Below are 14,741 nucleotides of genomic sequence, written 5' to 3'. Positions count from 1 at the left end.
AAGCAGTCCGGTCATTCCTCAGCTCCTCCCGACTTGCAGGGCTGGCACTGCCGTTTGCACAGTGATTGGGTTGGAGAGAGAGTCCAGTGAACACCCAAATAACAGACACTGCTGGTCACTGGGGCTGTTGGGCACTCAGGTCAGGGCCATATAAAGGCTGTTTTGAGTCTGGGGTTGAGGTGGGAGCGAGTGGTTTTCATCAGCAGGGCTTGCTGAGACTGACTGGAAGTGCCCCTAAAGCTGTAGCAAGCAACTCTTAAAACAGGGAGTGAGTGTGGCAGGTGGGGACTGCGCTCGGAATTCCATTAGGGAGTTTTCCACTGGGCTGACACATTGACAGATCTGTTCTCTGCCGTGTTGCTGATTTATTCTCCCTGTTGTCCTTCCAGGCTCCCCGGGAAGCGCTCTCCCAGGTGGTTCTGGCTGAAGTGCCCAAGCAGTTGGTCTCCTACTATAAATGGAAGGGGTGGCCCCCCCTGAAGCCCCCGGAAACCAAGGCCATGTAATTCAGGCTGGCCTGTCCCCCTGGGCGAAGAGCTGCCTGCACCCACACTCTCCCTGGCACACCGTGGGTGCTTGGGGCCTTGAGATTGCACTGCTCACACCTCTTCTTTCACCTGCTTGTGCTCTGAGTCTGATCTTTCCTGTTCCTAGACGGAAGAACTGCAAATACGGGGAAACCCCCAACTGCTGGAAGTTTTTGTCACAGAAAAATGGACCTTGTTGGTTTTCCACCTTGCAACAGTGTCATGTTGTGACACATCACACCACTTGTCATTGCTCTGCTGCTGGCTCTCAGAGGGGGCTGTGCCCTGAGCTGCTCACACAGCACTGCTGCAGTGCTGAGCTGGAGGGGAGAAGTGTTGCACCCGTGTTCGCTGCAACAACACTTACCTTGTGCTCCTTGATAGGTGTTTTTCTTCTGTCAAGCTGCCTTGGAGATGGGGACCCTTCTGTCCTGGATGTGACCAAAGACTGTTGGTTGGATGCCTGAGGTAGTTCCTGTTGTGCCTTCCTAAAGTGCCAGTATATTTTTTATATGTAGAGGTTTATTTTTAAATTTCAGTGACCATGTTTTGCTATCTTTTTTTTAATCACATTTTTCTATTAACAAAATTTGCTTCTGTGATGAGCTCCTGCTTGGAGCCATTGTTACAGCTTAAGAACATTGCACTTTGCTTATTTGTGGGAGATCAGTGAGGATTAATCATTAATTAATGGGGTGGGGTGGGATTAATGAGTCACATTAGTGTGACTTTAAAAATTCAGCAACTGGAAACACTAAAATGAAGATGTTTTGAGTCATTTCTTTATGTCACACAAGTTACAAAATGAAGAAGTAACTATCTGTGGAACTCCAGAGAGGTGCTTCCTTGTCCTCAGGAGTGTGAAGTGTGCATTGCATGGTCTGGGGACTGGAGAACAGGCACGTGACAGCAAAGCACATTTGCTTTGAGGGATGGGAATTGATGGTTCATTTCAAAATAGAGATAAAGAAACCTGGGCTTGTCATTGCACTACATGTGGTCATCACTTTCAGTTACATAAATCAATAATCTGCTTTGACTTACGTAACATGTCTGGACTCTTATTTCCTTCCTGGACTTCTCTTTTTGCTTTCCAGCAATGTGGCTGGTGGTGTTTCAGCATCTGAGGGAGCCTAGATTGAGTGTGATCCAAAAAAAAGCAGAGCCAGTTGTCCATCATTGTTAATTTTGTTCCCTGGTAATCACTGACTGCTGAATCCTGCAGCAAGATGAGCTGTTTCTGTATTGTGAAATTATGAAAGAACTTGTCTGTTCTACCAGATGAACCCTGAAATGGTGAGAATACACTGGCACAGTGCACCAGTGATCCAGGCCCTGAAACTGGTTAAGTTACAAACCTGTGTGAAGGCAGAACCTTAGGTTGAAGTCTCACCCTAAACTAGGCTAGTCATTCTGGATGGACTCTGCCACCAAAATACCACTACATGGCTTGTGCTTGAAGGGCTGTGGGGCTGGGACCACTGCTGAGCCAAGATGAATCTGTGCTAGTTTTTTATTCAAACCCATTTCTGACCATGATATGTTCTCCCAGGTTACACAGGCAGCAGCCAACTTCCTCTAGAGAAAGCTGGACTGTTTCCTGTCACCTACCATGCAGCACCACATTTTCTTGCACTTCTTGCATTCTAAGTCTTGCACTTCAAGACTTAGAGTCTTGAAGAAACCAAGCAACCTCTCTTCTTGAGTGGCTGTTTAAACTGAAATGTGTTACGAGTGTGGAAGAGAGGAAAACTGCCAAGTCTTCTCTGAGAAACTGTGGTGTGATGGAGAACATCCTTTACTCATGTTTTCAGCTGCTTGCAGCCTGTAGACAGAGCTCTCCTTCCCTGTGCGATGCCTACAAGAAACCTAAGGCTGGTTTTTTGTGTGTGTATATTTTGAAATCCATTTTGCCTCTCCTTTTTAAACGTCTGCCAGCTCCCACTCAAAGGAAGAGAGTGAATCCTCTGTGTCTGCACTCTGAGGAGTGGAGTCACTGGTCTGCAGCTAGCTGAGGGGTTTCCAAGTGTTGGACTCATTGGTGGTAGGAGAGACCTTTCCTATTCTGGGGAGGAATTGGCCAAGATGTGGCAGAGGCAGGTCTGAGGAACTACTTCCCCCTGTGGGAGCAGAACAGAATTTGGAGGAGATGCTCTTTATCCACAAATAAATGGCTAAAATGTGAGCAGGAAAAGGGACACAAATTCTGCAGTTGTCACTTGAGAACAAGAGCTGATGAGTGTGGACTCAGGTGGAAAAGCCTTGGGAGGGTCAAGCTTGGAAGCTGCTGACCTGGCATGGCAGAGTTTTGTCAGTTTGTCTCAGGACACCAGGCTTTAGAGGAAGTGCAGCACTTTGGAAGGCTGGCAGGTCTGTCTCCTGCCACGTGCTGCCCTGGGTGTAGCTGGAATGCAGACTGATGGCATGGCTGTCGCTGGAGTTAGAGGAGAGGTCAGGTTGGAGCTCAGGTTACCCACGTGTTCTTGCTCAGTGCCGGCGCAGGCTCTGTCCCTGCCAGTCACTGTCTTGGTTTATCTCTGTGGTGAGCATGGGGAACACCCCAGAAGTCTCTTTACCCTGACCAAGATTGAACAAACACCCTTGGACTTGTGATCCCCAAAGGTATTTCAGCCTCAGGGCTGTGTATAAATCAAAAGCTGTTGCAGGAGCTCACTGGGGAGGGTTCTTCTTGCTTCCTGGACATCTGGCAATAAATATTGGTGACATGTCATGCCAGGCTATGCCACACCACCTGACAGCTCCCTCCTCTGTGGGAGATGATGCTCCATCTCCCTTCCTTGCCCAGATAACTGGTTGGGCTAATGGCCTTCCCTGGGGTCTAAGACATTTGGTTCCCCCAGACTGTTTTGCTAAAAAAAGGCAGTGGGACTGCTCCAGGTATTTGAGGAAGTCACGCAAACTCCACTGGGACATTCTGTCTTTTGATCAGCTTTGAGCAAGTACCAGATCCACTCAGTAGCAGCACACTTTGGTGCTCTGGATTTCTCACTAAACTACCTGAATTGCACTTCTTGCCCCCCTCCAGCCATGACTGGATGTGAGGTCAGTGCACTGAGCTTTCTGTGCTGCCCTAAACTGATGGGCTTGCTTGTTTGGGTTCACAGAAGTGGTGCTGAGTGCTGCCAGCCTGCTATGCTGTGAAGCTGCATCCTCCCACCCTGGCACACTGGTGTGCTTCCACCGCCTCCAGCACCACTTCCCAGGTGCTCCAGGAAGTGCTTGTGCAAGAGGGGAATAAAGGGAATATCCGCAGGGCTTGCTTTGAAGCAGCTGGCATTGAACAGCTATGATTCACTCCTTTGTGTTTGTGGAGCTGGATGAGCCACCCTGGCCTGCTGCAAGGCACCCTGTACAGTGTGTGTGCGTGCAGGTGTTTGCTGCTGGCTGCTGAGAGAGAACCAGAACCTCAGGAGAAAGAAATGCTCTCCAAATTCTGCTCAGCTCACGATTGTTTGATTGTTTTTTCCTGGCCCGAATCTGTGCTCTGTAAGGGCTCTGGCATCTCTATCAGCTCTCGCGCAGGTGAGATGAGCTGTCTCAGGCCCAAGGGGCTGCAGTGGGGAGCACAGCGTGTCCCAGCTCTCCCTCTTCCCTCTCTTGGTGCCACTGCCCTGTGGAGCAGCTGGAGCTCCTGCCCCGCTGTCCGTGGATTTTGGTGCTTGTCCGTGCCCTGCAGAGGGCTGGCAGCTGGGCTGCAGCCGCTGTCCCCGTCCCGCTGTGCCATCCCCGCTGTGCTGCACAGCCCGGCGGGTCCCTGCTCGGGGCTGCTGAGCACACGCTGTTTGCCTGTGTCAGGAGAACTCAACCCTCACAGTCTGAGGGCTGCGGTGAGCGGCCCAGCAAGCTGCCCTTTCCCACCCTCCCTCTGTTTGCTTTGGAGGGTTTTAACCACCGGGGCCGTGATTTTGAGCCGGGGCAGGTGCAGGGCTGGGGTGGCCGAAACCAGAGCCGGGCTCTGCCCTCGCTGCAGCACTTGGACCGGTGTCTCCCAGCCCTGACTTCAGTACCCCGGCATCAATCCCGAGCTGGAGCGGGGCCGTGCGATGGGGATATTCACTTCTGCCGCTTCCAGCCTGGGAAGGGAGAGCACCCGCTGCCCCCCGGCCCCCACAGCGCCGGGAGAGGCGCGGTGCGGGGGCTCAGCCCGGCGCCCCCGGGGTGAGGGAGGCACAGCCGGGGCTGCCCCCACCCCTCCCGTGCCCCGGCCCTGGGGTGCCGGGGCGTGGAGCGTCCGGCCGAACCGGCTGGGCGAGCCGGGCTGAGTCACGGCGGGCGGAGCGGGGCTGGGCGGGGGGCAGCAGTGCCGGCCACCGGCTCCATGGCGCTCAGCGTCCGCCTCCGCCGGCTCTGCGGCCTCCCGGGCCGCGGCGAGCGCCAGGCCCAGCTCAGCTTCAGAGGTGGGCTCCGGCGGGCGGGGGGGCAGGGCGGGGGGCTGGGGGCTCTCTGCCCCTGCCGGCGCCTCACGCCTCCCCTCTCCTTCTCAAGGCTTCACCCAGAAGACGAGGAAGGTCCGCTGTGGCCCAGAGGCCGTCTTCGAGGAGGTGAGGGAACCGGGCACATGTAGAACGTGAGGGACAGGGATGGGACAGGTCAGCGTCTTGGTCATAAAATCACAGATTGGTTTGGGTTGGAAGGGACATTGAAGATCATCTAGTTCCAACCCCCACGGGCAGGGATACCTTCCACAGGACAGTTTTCTGGGAATTTCTGTGCTGCCTTGTTCCCTGCTCTGCTCAGGGGGGCAGGTGGGTCCCTCACTGTACAAGCTGCAGGAGCTGACACTCAGTGCAGTGGTGAACCTGCCTGGCAGCCTGGGCACACTGAAGCCAAAGACAAAGCCCCCCTGCCCTCACAAGTCCAGATTGTCATTCGGCCGATGCCTCGTGGGGCAGGAGTGGGCAATGTGGCCTGGGAAGCGTGTCCACCTCTCCAGTACCATCCCCATCGTCACCTCCCTGGAGCCTGTGACAGCCTGGCTGTACTGTGCCAATGGGGGGTTCCCACCTGTCCCTTACTCGATCCCAATGCCAGTGTGCTTCCTGGGGAGAGGTGGAGAAGGCTGGGGGGCAAGAGGAGCAGCAGCTGGTTTGGGGGTGGTGAGTCAAAGCTTTAGGGCACAGCTTTGCCATGAGCCAGATGATTCCCTGGCCTGGGTGGTCTCTTCTCCCCAAGTGCCTCTGTACCTTCCCATGTCCTGTCTCACTCCACAGATTGCCAGCTCAGGGATCCCAGTAGGCACAAGCATCCTTCTCTCTCCAGGGCGATGCTGCTCTGGCTTCTTTAGCAACTGACTTGTGCTGCTGGAAGGGCTCTCTGGTCTGCCTGACCAGCAGGAAAGTAACTTCCCACCACAGCTGCTTTTTGTCATGCCCATGGACTTGGTCACCTCACAGGGGACCCAAGGAGCCACCAGATGTGGGAAAGCGTGGCTGGGAATGAGTTGTCATCCCTTCCTGCTCCATTTGTTTGCAGCTCTTTCGTTGGCCTCACTATGGAAAGCTCATCATGGGCGAAATGCTGTCCATTAAGGTTTACAACTGCAGCAAGGTTTTCAGTAACAGGTGGGTCCTTTGCTTCTTGGGATGACCAGTAGAGGTGGGGGAGGAGACATACTGGGCATTACATTGTTTACTGGGAATAGAAAATGTTGACTGAAAGTTTGATAGAAGGAAGATGAGCAGGATGCAGGTTATAGAGCAGGGAGGGAGCTGGTTGTTCTGAGGGGACTGTATATATTAAGTTAAATAAGGGGAATGATTTAGTTGTGCCAGCAGTAACAAGGACTACCTAAGGATCCAGATCCAACCCTCAGCTGAGACAAAATAATAGAGCTACAAGGGCACAGACTGGGGACCTGTTCTCATCCTGACCATCCACATGGTGGCTGTGATCGTGCTGCACCCAAATTCAACATATCTGCCCATGGGGAAAAGCCCTGAACCCGTGGTGGTATGGTTTGACCTTTAAAAAGACAGCAATTCAAATTTAAAGGACAGCCAGAATTTAAAATTCTAGGTGGCACAGATACAACACTGTGAACTCAGTGGCTATTACAGCAGCTGTAAAACACTGCAGGGAAACCCTGGAATAGAGAGGACCGATTGAGTAGTGGTGGTGGGGCAAGACAGGCAGCAGAGGCATGTCCTTCAGGGGGTGTGAAACGTGAGGATGCAGGGAAAGGTGCCAGCTCTGATAAGCAAAATGTAAGAACTGAAGGAAAACGCACAGGAACAACTTTCTAGAAGCAGCTAATAATACAAAGCTTTTCAAATAAATCCTTTCACAAACCTCCTCTGCCAGAGAGGGCGTGGAGGAAACAGATGAGCACAGCACAGGCGAGACACAGATAAAGCCAGAGCAGAAAGTGTGGCAGAACGTTGTGTCACTGTTTCCTGGATGCTTTCCCTATAGGAACTGGATCAGAGGAATTGTCTCTGACTGAAATGTCAATAGACATTTCTACGGGACAAATAGATAATGTAAATGGTAACAAATCAGTAGGACCTGACAGCACGGAGCAAAGGAGTTGGTTGGGAAATGAGTGGGCTGACACGGGCAGTGTATCTACACACAGCTCTGCTGCTGGGTGTAATGGCAGGTGACAGAGAGCATAGTTCAAAAGCAGTTGGTCTGTGCACTGAGAAGCCCTGGAATAGGTGAATTTTGGCCCAACTTGCAGCTTGTGGCCATAGCTTTATGTCCTATTTCTGTATTTCCTTGTGTAAAGCCTCTGTTTCCCAGTTTTTCTGGGAAGAGCCACCCCAGCTCCTCTGGGTGCCCAAACACAGGCTGGCTCCCGTGAAGCCCAGCTCTGCTGAAGAGAAGAGCTCCCTTGAATTCTCCAGGAGTCCGGATCTGCACAAGCCTTTAACCATCAATGGCAGCTGGGCTGTCAGCAGCTGCCTGGGCAGGGCTGGGGCAGAGGCAGGACCTGCTGCAGGGTCGGTTCAGGTATTTGGCTGCCAGACTCCCTGTGGAAGGCGCTGCAGGGCAGCTGGGAGGGGCTGGGAGCGGGAGAGCGGAGGTGCCGGTGCTCCCCAGGATGTCGGCACCGATGCCATGCCCAGTGGTGCTGCAGCCCCTGTTTGTGTTCCAGACTGCTCGGTACCCTCGTGCTCAGCCTTCAGCACCTCGTGACGGCCGGGAGGCTGATCCTGCGGGAGGCCCTCGTGGACAGGAACCACAGAATCACCGGTGTGAGTCCTGCACGGGCAGCCTGGCTACCAGCAATCAGTAAAGCTTTGTGGGAAACCTCATGTGGTGCTTCCCGGGTGGATTTGGGGCCAAGGGAGAGTCCAAGGTGCGGTTTGGGCTGGGAAGTGCTGTGGCATTTGTGCCCTGTCTGCACTCGCAGTCACTTCACACCCACCAAGTGGTTTCCAGGAGCACCCAGAACTGTGTGGGTGGGCTGGGGGCCCTGGAGACCTGCCGAGGGCCTGAATGAGCAGAGGGATGCTTAGTAAAACCTCCCCAGGTCTGGGGTGGGTGTAGGAGGTGGCATTTCATGTGCTCCGTGCCCCTTGCAGCGCATGGTTAGGGCAGCTGCAGGGCACAGAGCAGAGGGGGCCCATGGGGTGAGGTGGAAGGTGGCAGGGTGCCTTGGGCCCCCCGGGGAGCTTTTGGGTTAAACACTAGCACTACCTGGGTGGCTTAATGAGTATCTGGGGCAGTGTGAGAGGCTCTGATATCTGACTGCCCCTCTGCTCTGCAGATCCCACTCTCCTCCCACCCTGGCACCAGGGCTCACTGGGCCCTTTGTGCTTGTAGAAAATGAACACTGCCCTACAATGAGCTGTGTCCTGCCAGCAGGGTGTGGAGGCACAATTCAGTGGGTGCTGGAGAGCCAGAGCTGTGTGCCAGGGTGGTGGGCAGAGTGGGAAGAGCACAGGCAGAGGTGTCACTCCTGTGTCCCTGTTTGCCCTTCCCATGAGCAACCCAATTCAACCCCGTGGTGGCACCTGGGATGCAGCTCTGTGGCCACCAGACCATGAGCCTGAGTTACACAGGCACAGCTTTCTTGTGTTGCTGGGCTGCCTGGATCACGGAGCAGGTCCAGGTGGAAGGTGAGCATTTCCAGGATGATTTTTGGCCCGTGCAGCTCACTGGATAAATGTTCATGCCAGCGAAGAGACAGGGACTAGACTCACCCCTTGTGCTGGTGATGGTTTGAGGGGACTCCACTGTAAGGTCAGAGCTGCCCTTCAGCCCAGCCCTTTGCCCCTGGCTGCCTCTTCCCTTGTGCTGATGAGCTTCTCCAACCAAAAGCCAACCACATTGGGTTAGTTTTGGATTGTGCAGTCCTGGCTACACAAGAGCTGCAGGGGACAGAAATAGGGCAGACAAGAGTGGGCACCCATCCAAGATGAGACTGAGACCCTCCTCCTCAGCTCAGCTGGGAAGAGACATACCCCCAAAGGAGAGGCTGTTTCAACCACTGCTTCTTTAGGGAAGTGGGAAGCTTTGTCTCAGGCTTCTTCACTGTCCAGCCTTTGCTGCTGCCTTTCCCTGTCACTGCACTACAGCTTTCTTGGGCTGCATTTCTCCTCCCAGAAATGTGTGTTTTCCACAGACTGAGCTCTGAACCCTGTCTGTATGTCCCTTCAGCCTACTGAGTGACTTCCTCCATGCTTGTGATTTTGGCCTCTGCTGGGAAATGCTTGAGTGTTTGTGTTGGTTTGAGGTCAGGCTGGCCCCTGCACACCCAGGGTTTCCAGCCCTGTGCTGTTGCTGCCAGTTCCCAGCGTGCTCCGTGCACCTCTGACTGTCCTTCTGCCCTCACTAGCACTAAACTGGTGTCTCCTGTGATGCACACTCTGGGTGTGCTGATGGCTTCTGCAGCATTTTAATCCAAGCTGTCGTGCCTGGGGATGCTCTGCCAGCCACCTCGTGCCTCCCACAGAGAGACTGCTCTGCGTGGCAATCTGCAGGGCTCTCCCCACTTCTCTTGTTGAAAATGCCTTGAGGCAGCTCTCAGGGGCCTCTTTGTGGTGTATTTTAGATTTGGAAACTTGAGCCAGCTTTTATGCAGTGAATCTTGGAGTTTGGGAGTCTGTAGAGGAGGGAGTTTGGTTATGTCTAGCTTGTTGATGGAGGCAGATGAGGGGAGTTTGGTATGAATTGGCTTCTTGTGGGGTTGTGAGCCCTTTCTTCCACTTCTTTCCACCAGCTCCTCACTTCTTTTTTTCTTCCATGCCCCCCTTCTCCTTTTCCACGACATTTCTGCTGTGGTTTTGTGGCTACCAAGCTCTCAGGCCATTTCATTTTCTGCTTGTAGATCTACGTTGAGTTGGATTTGCGCTACCAGCCTCCAAATGGCTCAGCAGGGACCTGGGTTGAAGAGGACTTTGTCTATCAGATAAAAGACAGGTATGGAAGTCCTGGGAAAAGCAAATTTCCAGGCAGTTTGTACAGCTGCCTTTGCTGTGGGCAGCCTTTGGGATGCAATCCAGGCTCATTTACTCTCCACCTCTCCCAGGCTGATGCATCTTCACTCTACAGCAGCAATAAGGGAGCAGGGCTCTTGGACAAAACGTACTTTCGTAGTCCTGGGACTTCCTGGGAGTCCTTTTGGACTTGAGAGCATTTCTGCAGCCTTCCTGGCTGACAGAAGCAAGACTTTGTAGTTGTAAAGTTGCAGGGAGCGTGGTGTTGGACTGCAGCACTGCCACGCACCCTGCACACGGTGGGTGCCCAAAGCCAGGGGAGGTGAGGGGGTCTGGATGAACAGGATGACAGGCAGAGGCCTGCAGAGTGTCACTGCTGGAGTGCCAGAGGTGAGGCAGCAGGCACACAGGGGGCAGTGGAAAAGCTTAGGAGAAAAGTCACTTAGGAGGATGCTGGTGTCCCTGCCGAGAAACCAGCGGGACCCTGGCTGGGGCACTGTGGCTGCAGTGCGTCAGGGAACAGCCGCAGCACACGGGGCTTTGCAGCAGGACACCTCTTGTTCTTACAGCTCGGAGTTAATCATCCGCAATCCTGGATTCGAGCAGCTGGAGTGAGTATCCCTGCCCAGTTCCCGGGCTCCCCCTCCTGGGTGCAGGGCAGTGCTCAGCCCGCTCGGCAGGGCTGAGTGTGGCTCCCGCGGGGGTTCGCAGGGCTGCCGAGGGGCCGAGAGAGAGCGAGCTGGACAGGAAAGCTGCTGCACTGGGCAGGAAGCTGGCAAAAGGCCTGCAGACTGATGAAGAAGAGGAAGAGGAGGAAGATCTCTATGATGAGTCTGAGATTGAGGCCTCAGGCATCATCTTCAGCCCTGTGAAGAGGTAGCCATGGCATGTCCTTCTCTCTTGCCCTGGCTTGGGTCCTGGGGTGGAAAGTGCCAGATCCTGGGGAATTCCTGTAGCTCGTGGCATCTGCTTCTGCAAAATATCAGGAACCTTCCATCTCCAATGGCCCCAGACAGGGACTTTCAGGGATTTGTTCGTTCCCAGGGCAAGGGTTCATTATTTTCCAGGGTTTCTGTTGCTTCCTGTGGTGGAGGGGTACTCAGGTCCATGTAGACAGAGACCTGCTCACCTGTTTTTATTCTGTGCAGCCGCTCCAGACTCTGCTCTGCACGGGACCTCTTTGCCATCCCAACCCCACAGAGCTTCCAGGTACTGCAGCACTGGTGTGTGTCCCTACAGCAGCCTCTGGCCCCGCAGCTGCTCCCTCACTGTGGGTCTGGGCTTCTCCGAGTGCCACATACTCCAGAGAGGCTTCTAACATGATCTTCTTGCTTTGTGTGACTTCCCTGGGCAAAGTGTAAGATTCCCTGATTGTTCTGCATCCATGAGTGCTGGCCTGGAGCAGAGTTTCTTTCCAGGCCATGTAATTAGCTATGGACATATATGTATATGTATATCCATGGATATCCATGGATATGCAGGAGAAGGGAATCATCCACATGTGCCACTGCAAAACAGTGCCTGATCAGAGCTTCAGAAAGCACCCAGGCAGGGCTGGTGCCTGCCAGCTTCCCCAGGGCCTTGTCTGGGCCCTCAGGGACCTCTGTGGGACATGGCTGGGGTTGCTTGGACATGCTGGGGGGCTGGTATGAAGCTGTGGCTCTGGTCAATGATCTGACATCAGGTTAATTTGATTTCAGGGCAGGTCTCCCAGCCTGGCTGTGGATTTAAATCCTTCTCTGGTTCTAAGTAAATGTGGGCTCACATTTGGTCCAAGCAGGAAGCCTTTGTGGGTGTTGAATTTCCTGCCATCCTTTCCTTGAAGCTATAATTCTGCACCGTAACAGTGGCCTAGTTACTTGTACTGAGAGCAAATGTGAGAACATTTCTCCCCTATCTTAGACTCATAACCAGTTGCAGTAAATGACACAGCCACATTCCAGTCTTTCCAATGGTGTTCATCTCAGTAGGATTCAAAGAGAAGTATTGAGAGAAGATACAGAAAAGCATCTTCTCCAAGATGCTCTGTGAACCCCACCATGTGGGAGCAGTGGGTTTGTAACCCCCTGGGATTGGGAACTGAGGGTACAGTGATGCTGGGAAGGCCACTCTTGTCAAAGGTACTAACACTTTATTTCCTTACTTGTCTGAAAGAAACAAATATCTCAAATACCATTTTGGTCTGTCCCAGCTCTAATAATTTCAGCAGCCATGCTCTTACCTGCCCCAGGCATCCACCCCTGCACCAGGAGTGCTCTGGTATTGTTGGAACTGTCTCAGGATGGAGATGGAAACAAGGACAATGCTGATCCAAAGGTTTTCTCCCACATCTTCTCAGGTTGGAATTAATATAATTGAAGCACAGAAGCTGGTGGGGGTGAACATTAACCCCTTTGTTGTAGTCAAGGTTGGAGAGGAGAAGAGGTACACGGCGACGCAGAAGTCAACAAACTGCCCCTTCTACAATGAGGTGTGTGACATGGACAGGGGCTCTGTCCTTGCCCACCCATGTCCCAAGTGCCTGGCACCATCCTTGCAAGGGATGCCTGGGACCCTGGGGCTCAGCTTCCTGCTCTTCTCTTTCAGTACTTTTTGTTTGAATTCCATGAGCCAAGGGACATTTTATTCCACAGACTCATAGAGATCTCGGTGAGTATTTTCTCCTCTTCATCCCCCATGGTGAGTGGGACAGCCCAATGCTTCTGTGTGTAGACATGAGGAATGATGGGCAAAGCAAGGGTACCAATGCCAGCCAGGAGTTACAGCATCCTGTGGCTGCACTGGGGCAGAGCCCCAGCCCTGCTCTGAGCCAGTTCTGGGCACTGCTGCCTTCCCACCTCCTCCAGTCAGGCTCTCTGCACCCTGTGACTGAAGTGGGGCCTATGGGGAAGTTTCTTGCTAGCTGCCTTGTTGCTCTGCTGTTTTGGGGGCAATTACCTACTGCCCCTTACCCGGGAGCCTCATCCTGCAGGTTCTGAAGGCAAGTGAGTGGTATGAGAGGAGCTCAGCAGTGATTTGTGCTGTAGAAAAGCCCAGACAGGCAGAGAGGTTTTCAGAAATCCCCTGGCCCAAAGCACAAGGGCTTCCCCAAGACATAGGGATGTTCTGAAGATACCTAAACCCAGCCAGCACCTCCTTTGCCAAGCAATCTCCAGCACTTCCCTGTGAAAGGCTGCACGTCTCTTCTGCTGGTGAGAGTTCAGCAAGCACTGAGCAAGGCTTGGGTTTTGGAAGAGGAACCAGCCCAGTAGGGTCATGGCTCTGCCCTGAGCCAACAGGGTATGGACTCTCTGTGGGAAATCAGGTCTGTTGTATGGGTTTGACTTACCTGGGACTGGCAGAAAATGAATTGGTTGTACATGCCTTTGCCTTGGCCCAGGTTTCACTGAGGATTATGGGCTGATGGGCTTTGTGGGAATGGCTGGGCAGGAATGGGTTTGTCCCAGGGCTTACTCAGATGGGTCAGTGTGAATGAGGGGCTTGCAACTTCTCAGCTGTGCTTTGGTGAGCCCCTCTTAACAGCCCTGTCTTCCTCAGAGCTGTCACCTGGCTGCCCATACCTCACGGTGCTCAGGGGACTTGTGCTCTCTGCAGGTTTTTCACTCCAAGAAGATACCCTTCCTGGGGACATGCATAGGAACGTTCAAGATGGATGTTGAGACAGTGTACAGCCAGCCAGGTATGAGGGACTGCACCTCGTACCTGCCTCTGACCCTGCCTCTGGTCTGTCTGAAACTGCTGTTTCCTTCATGGGTCTGGTCAGGGCTCTGGCTTTAAAGCACTTAGTTCATATGAGGACCAGCACTTGCTTCTCCTCCTGGCTGTCTGAAGGCAGGTGACAACTCCTGCACCTTCAGAGGCAGGATCAGGGCAGTCTTTGTGCAGATGGAGCTGGGATGTGAAATGGTAGCCTGGCCTCTCCCTAGGGAACTTCTCCTCTTCCCTCTCAGATCACAGGTTTTTCCAGAAGTGGGCAGTTGTCAGTGACCCCACGGACACCCGGGCAGGCGTGAAGGGCTTTGTGAAGTGCAGCATCTCCATCTCTGCACGTGGGGATGTTGTGGGCTTCCCTCCCACCTCTTCCAGCAACCGGGACGAGGACATTGAAAGGTGGGTGCAGTGGGGTCTCGTATGACCCAGTGAAAAAGACCTGTGGTGGGATGCAAACTTCTGCCAGTCAGGGCATTTCCCAGCATTGTGTTCTGTGGACTCCAGGGGAGAGACAGAACATCAGAACATGAATTTGTCTTTCAGGAACCTGCTGTTGCCTAAGAGAGTCCCTGCAGAGAGACCCTGGGCCAGGGTCTGCATCAAACTGTATCGTGCTGAGGGCCTGCCCAGCATGAGTGCAGGCATCATGGGTGGTTTCTCCAAGATCATAGGGGAGAGAAAAGTCTTTATCGACCCGTACGTGCAGGTCTCATTTTGTGGGCAGCAGGTGAGTCTGCCAGTGGGTCTGTGTGGGACAGGCTGATCCTCCCTGGGCTGTGTGGCAGCATGCACTGGGCTCATGATGCCAGGAGCCTCCATGGGGCTCAGCAGTGCCACTGGAAACAGGCTGGGAAAGCCAAGGTCTTGCTGTCTTTAGCAGTGGCCTGAGCTGTGTGGCCATGGATGTGTGATGTCTGGATGAGAAGGCTTCTCTGGGACTTTTGTCTCTGCAGAGCTGCCTGTGGGACAGCCCCAGCCTTGGGCACAGCCACTGGCTGAGCTACTGGCTGTGCAGGCAGAGATTCATCTCCTTAAACACAGGGAGAGGGTCAAGTAAATCCTGGAGTAGAAATCCTTCCTCTGTGTCAGGCTGGACTCA

General features: G+C 53.7%; 2 protein-coding genes across 4 annotated transcripts in view; both read left to right on the top strand.

The window, feature by feature from the left end:
* CPNE1 (copine 1) overlaps nt 1–1,571 on the top strand; it is a 48,939-nt gene extending 47,368 nt beyond the window's left edge. For all 3 annotated transcript variants that reach the window (XM_027704688.1, XM_027704687.1, XM_027704686.1), the window contains one exon: nt 390–1,571. In XM_027704688.1, the coding sequence (XP_027560489.1) occupies nt 390–506 (117 nt within the window). In that variant the 3' untranslated portion in view covers nt 507–1,571. The remainder of the gene's footprint in view (nt 1–389) is intronic.
* A 3,289-nt stretch (nt 1,572–4,860) lies between these two features.
* The window catches only part of LOC113978035 (fer-1-like protein 4), a 38,008-nt gene continuing 28,127 nt past the window's right edge, over nt 4,861–14,741 (top strand). Inside the window, exons 1-13 of the mRNA XM_027704681.1 lie at nt 4,861–4,945; nt 5,034–5,089; nt 6,021–6,109; nt 7,645–7,744; nt 9,823–9,914; nt 10,501–10,542; nt 10,643–10,807; nt 11,080–11,140; nt 12,270–12,401; nt 12,518–12,580; nt 13,526–13,610; nt 13,882–14,041; nt 14,186–14,369. Coding sequence (XP_027560482.1) covers nt 4,867–4,945; nt 5,034–5,089; nt 6,021–6,109; nt 7,645–7,744; nt 9,823–9,914; nt 10,501–10,542; nt 10,643–10,807; nt 11,080–11,140; nt 12,270–12,401; nt 12,518–12,580; nt 13,526–13,610; nt 13,882–14,041; nt 14,186–14,369 — 1,308 coding nt within the window. The 5' untranslated portion in view covers nt 4,861–4,866. The remainder of the gene's footprint in view (nt 4,946–5,033; nt 5,090–6,020; nt 6,110–7,644; nt 7,745–9,822; nt 9,915–10,500; nt 10,543–10,642; nt 10,808–11,079; nt 11,141–12,269; nt 12,402–12,517; nt 12,581–13,525; nt 13,611–13,881; nt 14,042–14,185; nt 14,370–14,741) is intronic.

Source organism: Neopelma chrysocephalum, unplaced genomic scaffold, assembly GCF_003984885.1.
Source record: "Neopelma chrysocephalum unplaced genomic scaffold, ASM398488v2 Primary Assembly neopelma1_286, whole genome shotgun sequence".
NCBI classification, from domain to species: Eukaryota; Metazoa; Chordata; class Aves; order Passeriformes; family Pipridae; genus Neopelma; species Neopelma chrysocephalum.
The sequence above is the reverse complement of the archived record's forward strand: the minus strand, read 5'-3'. Positions and strand labels throughout refer to the sequence as shown.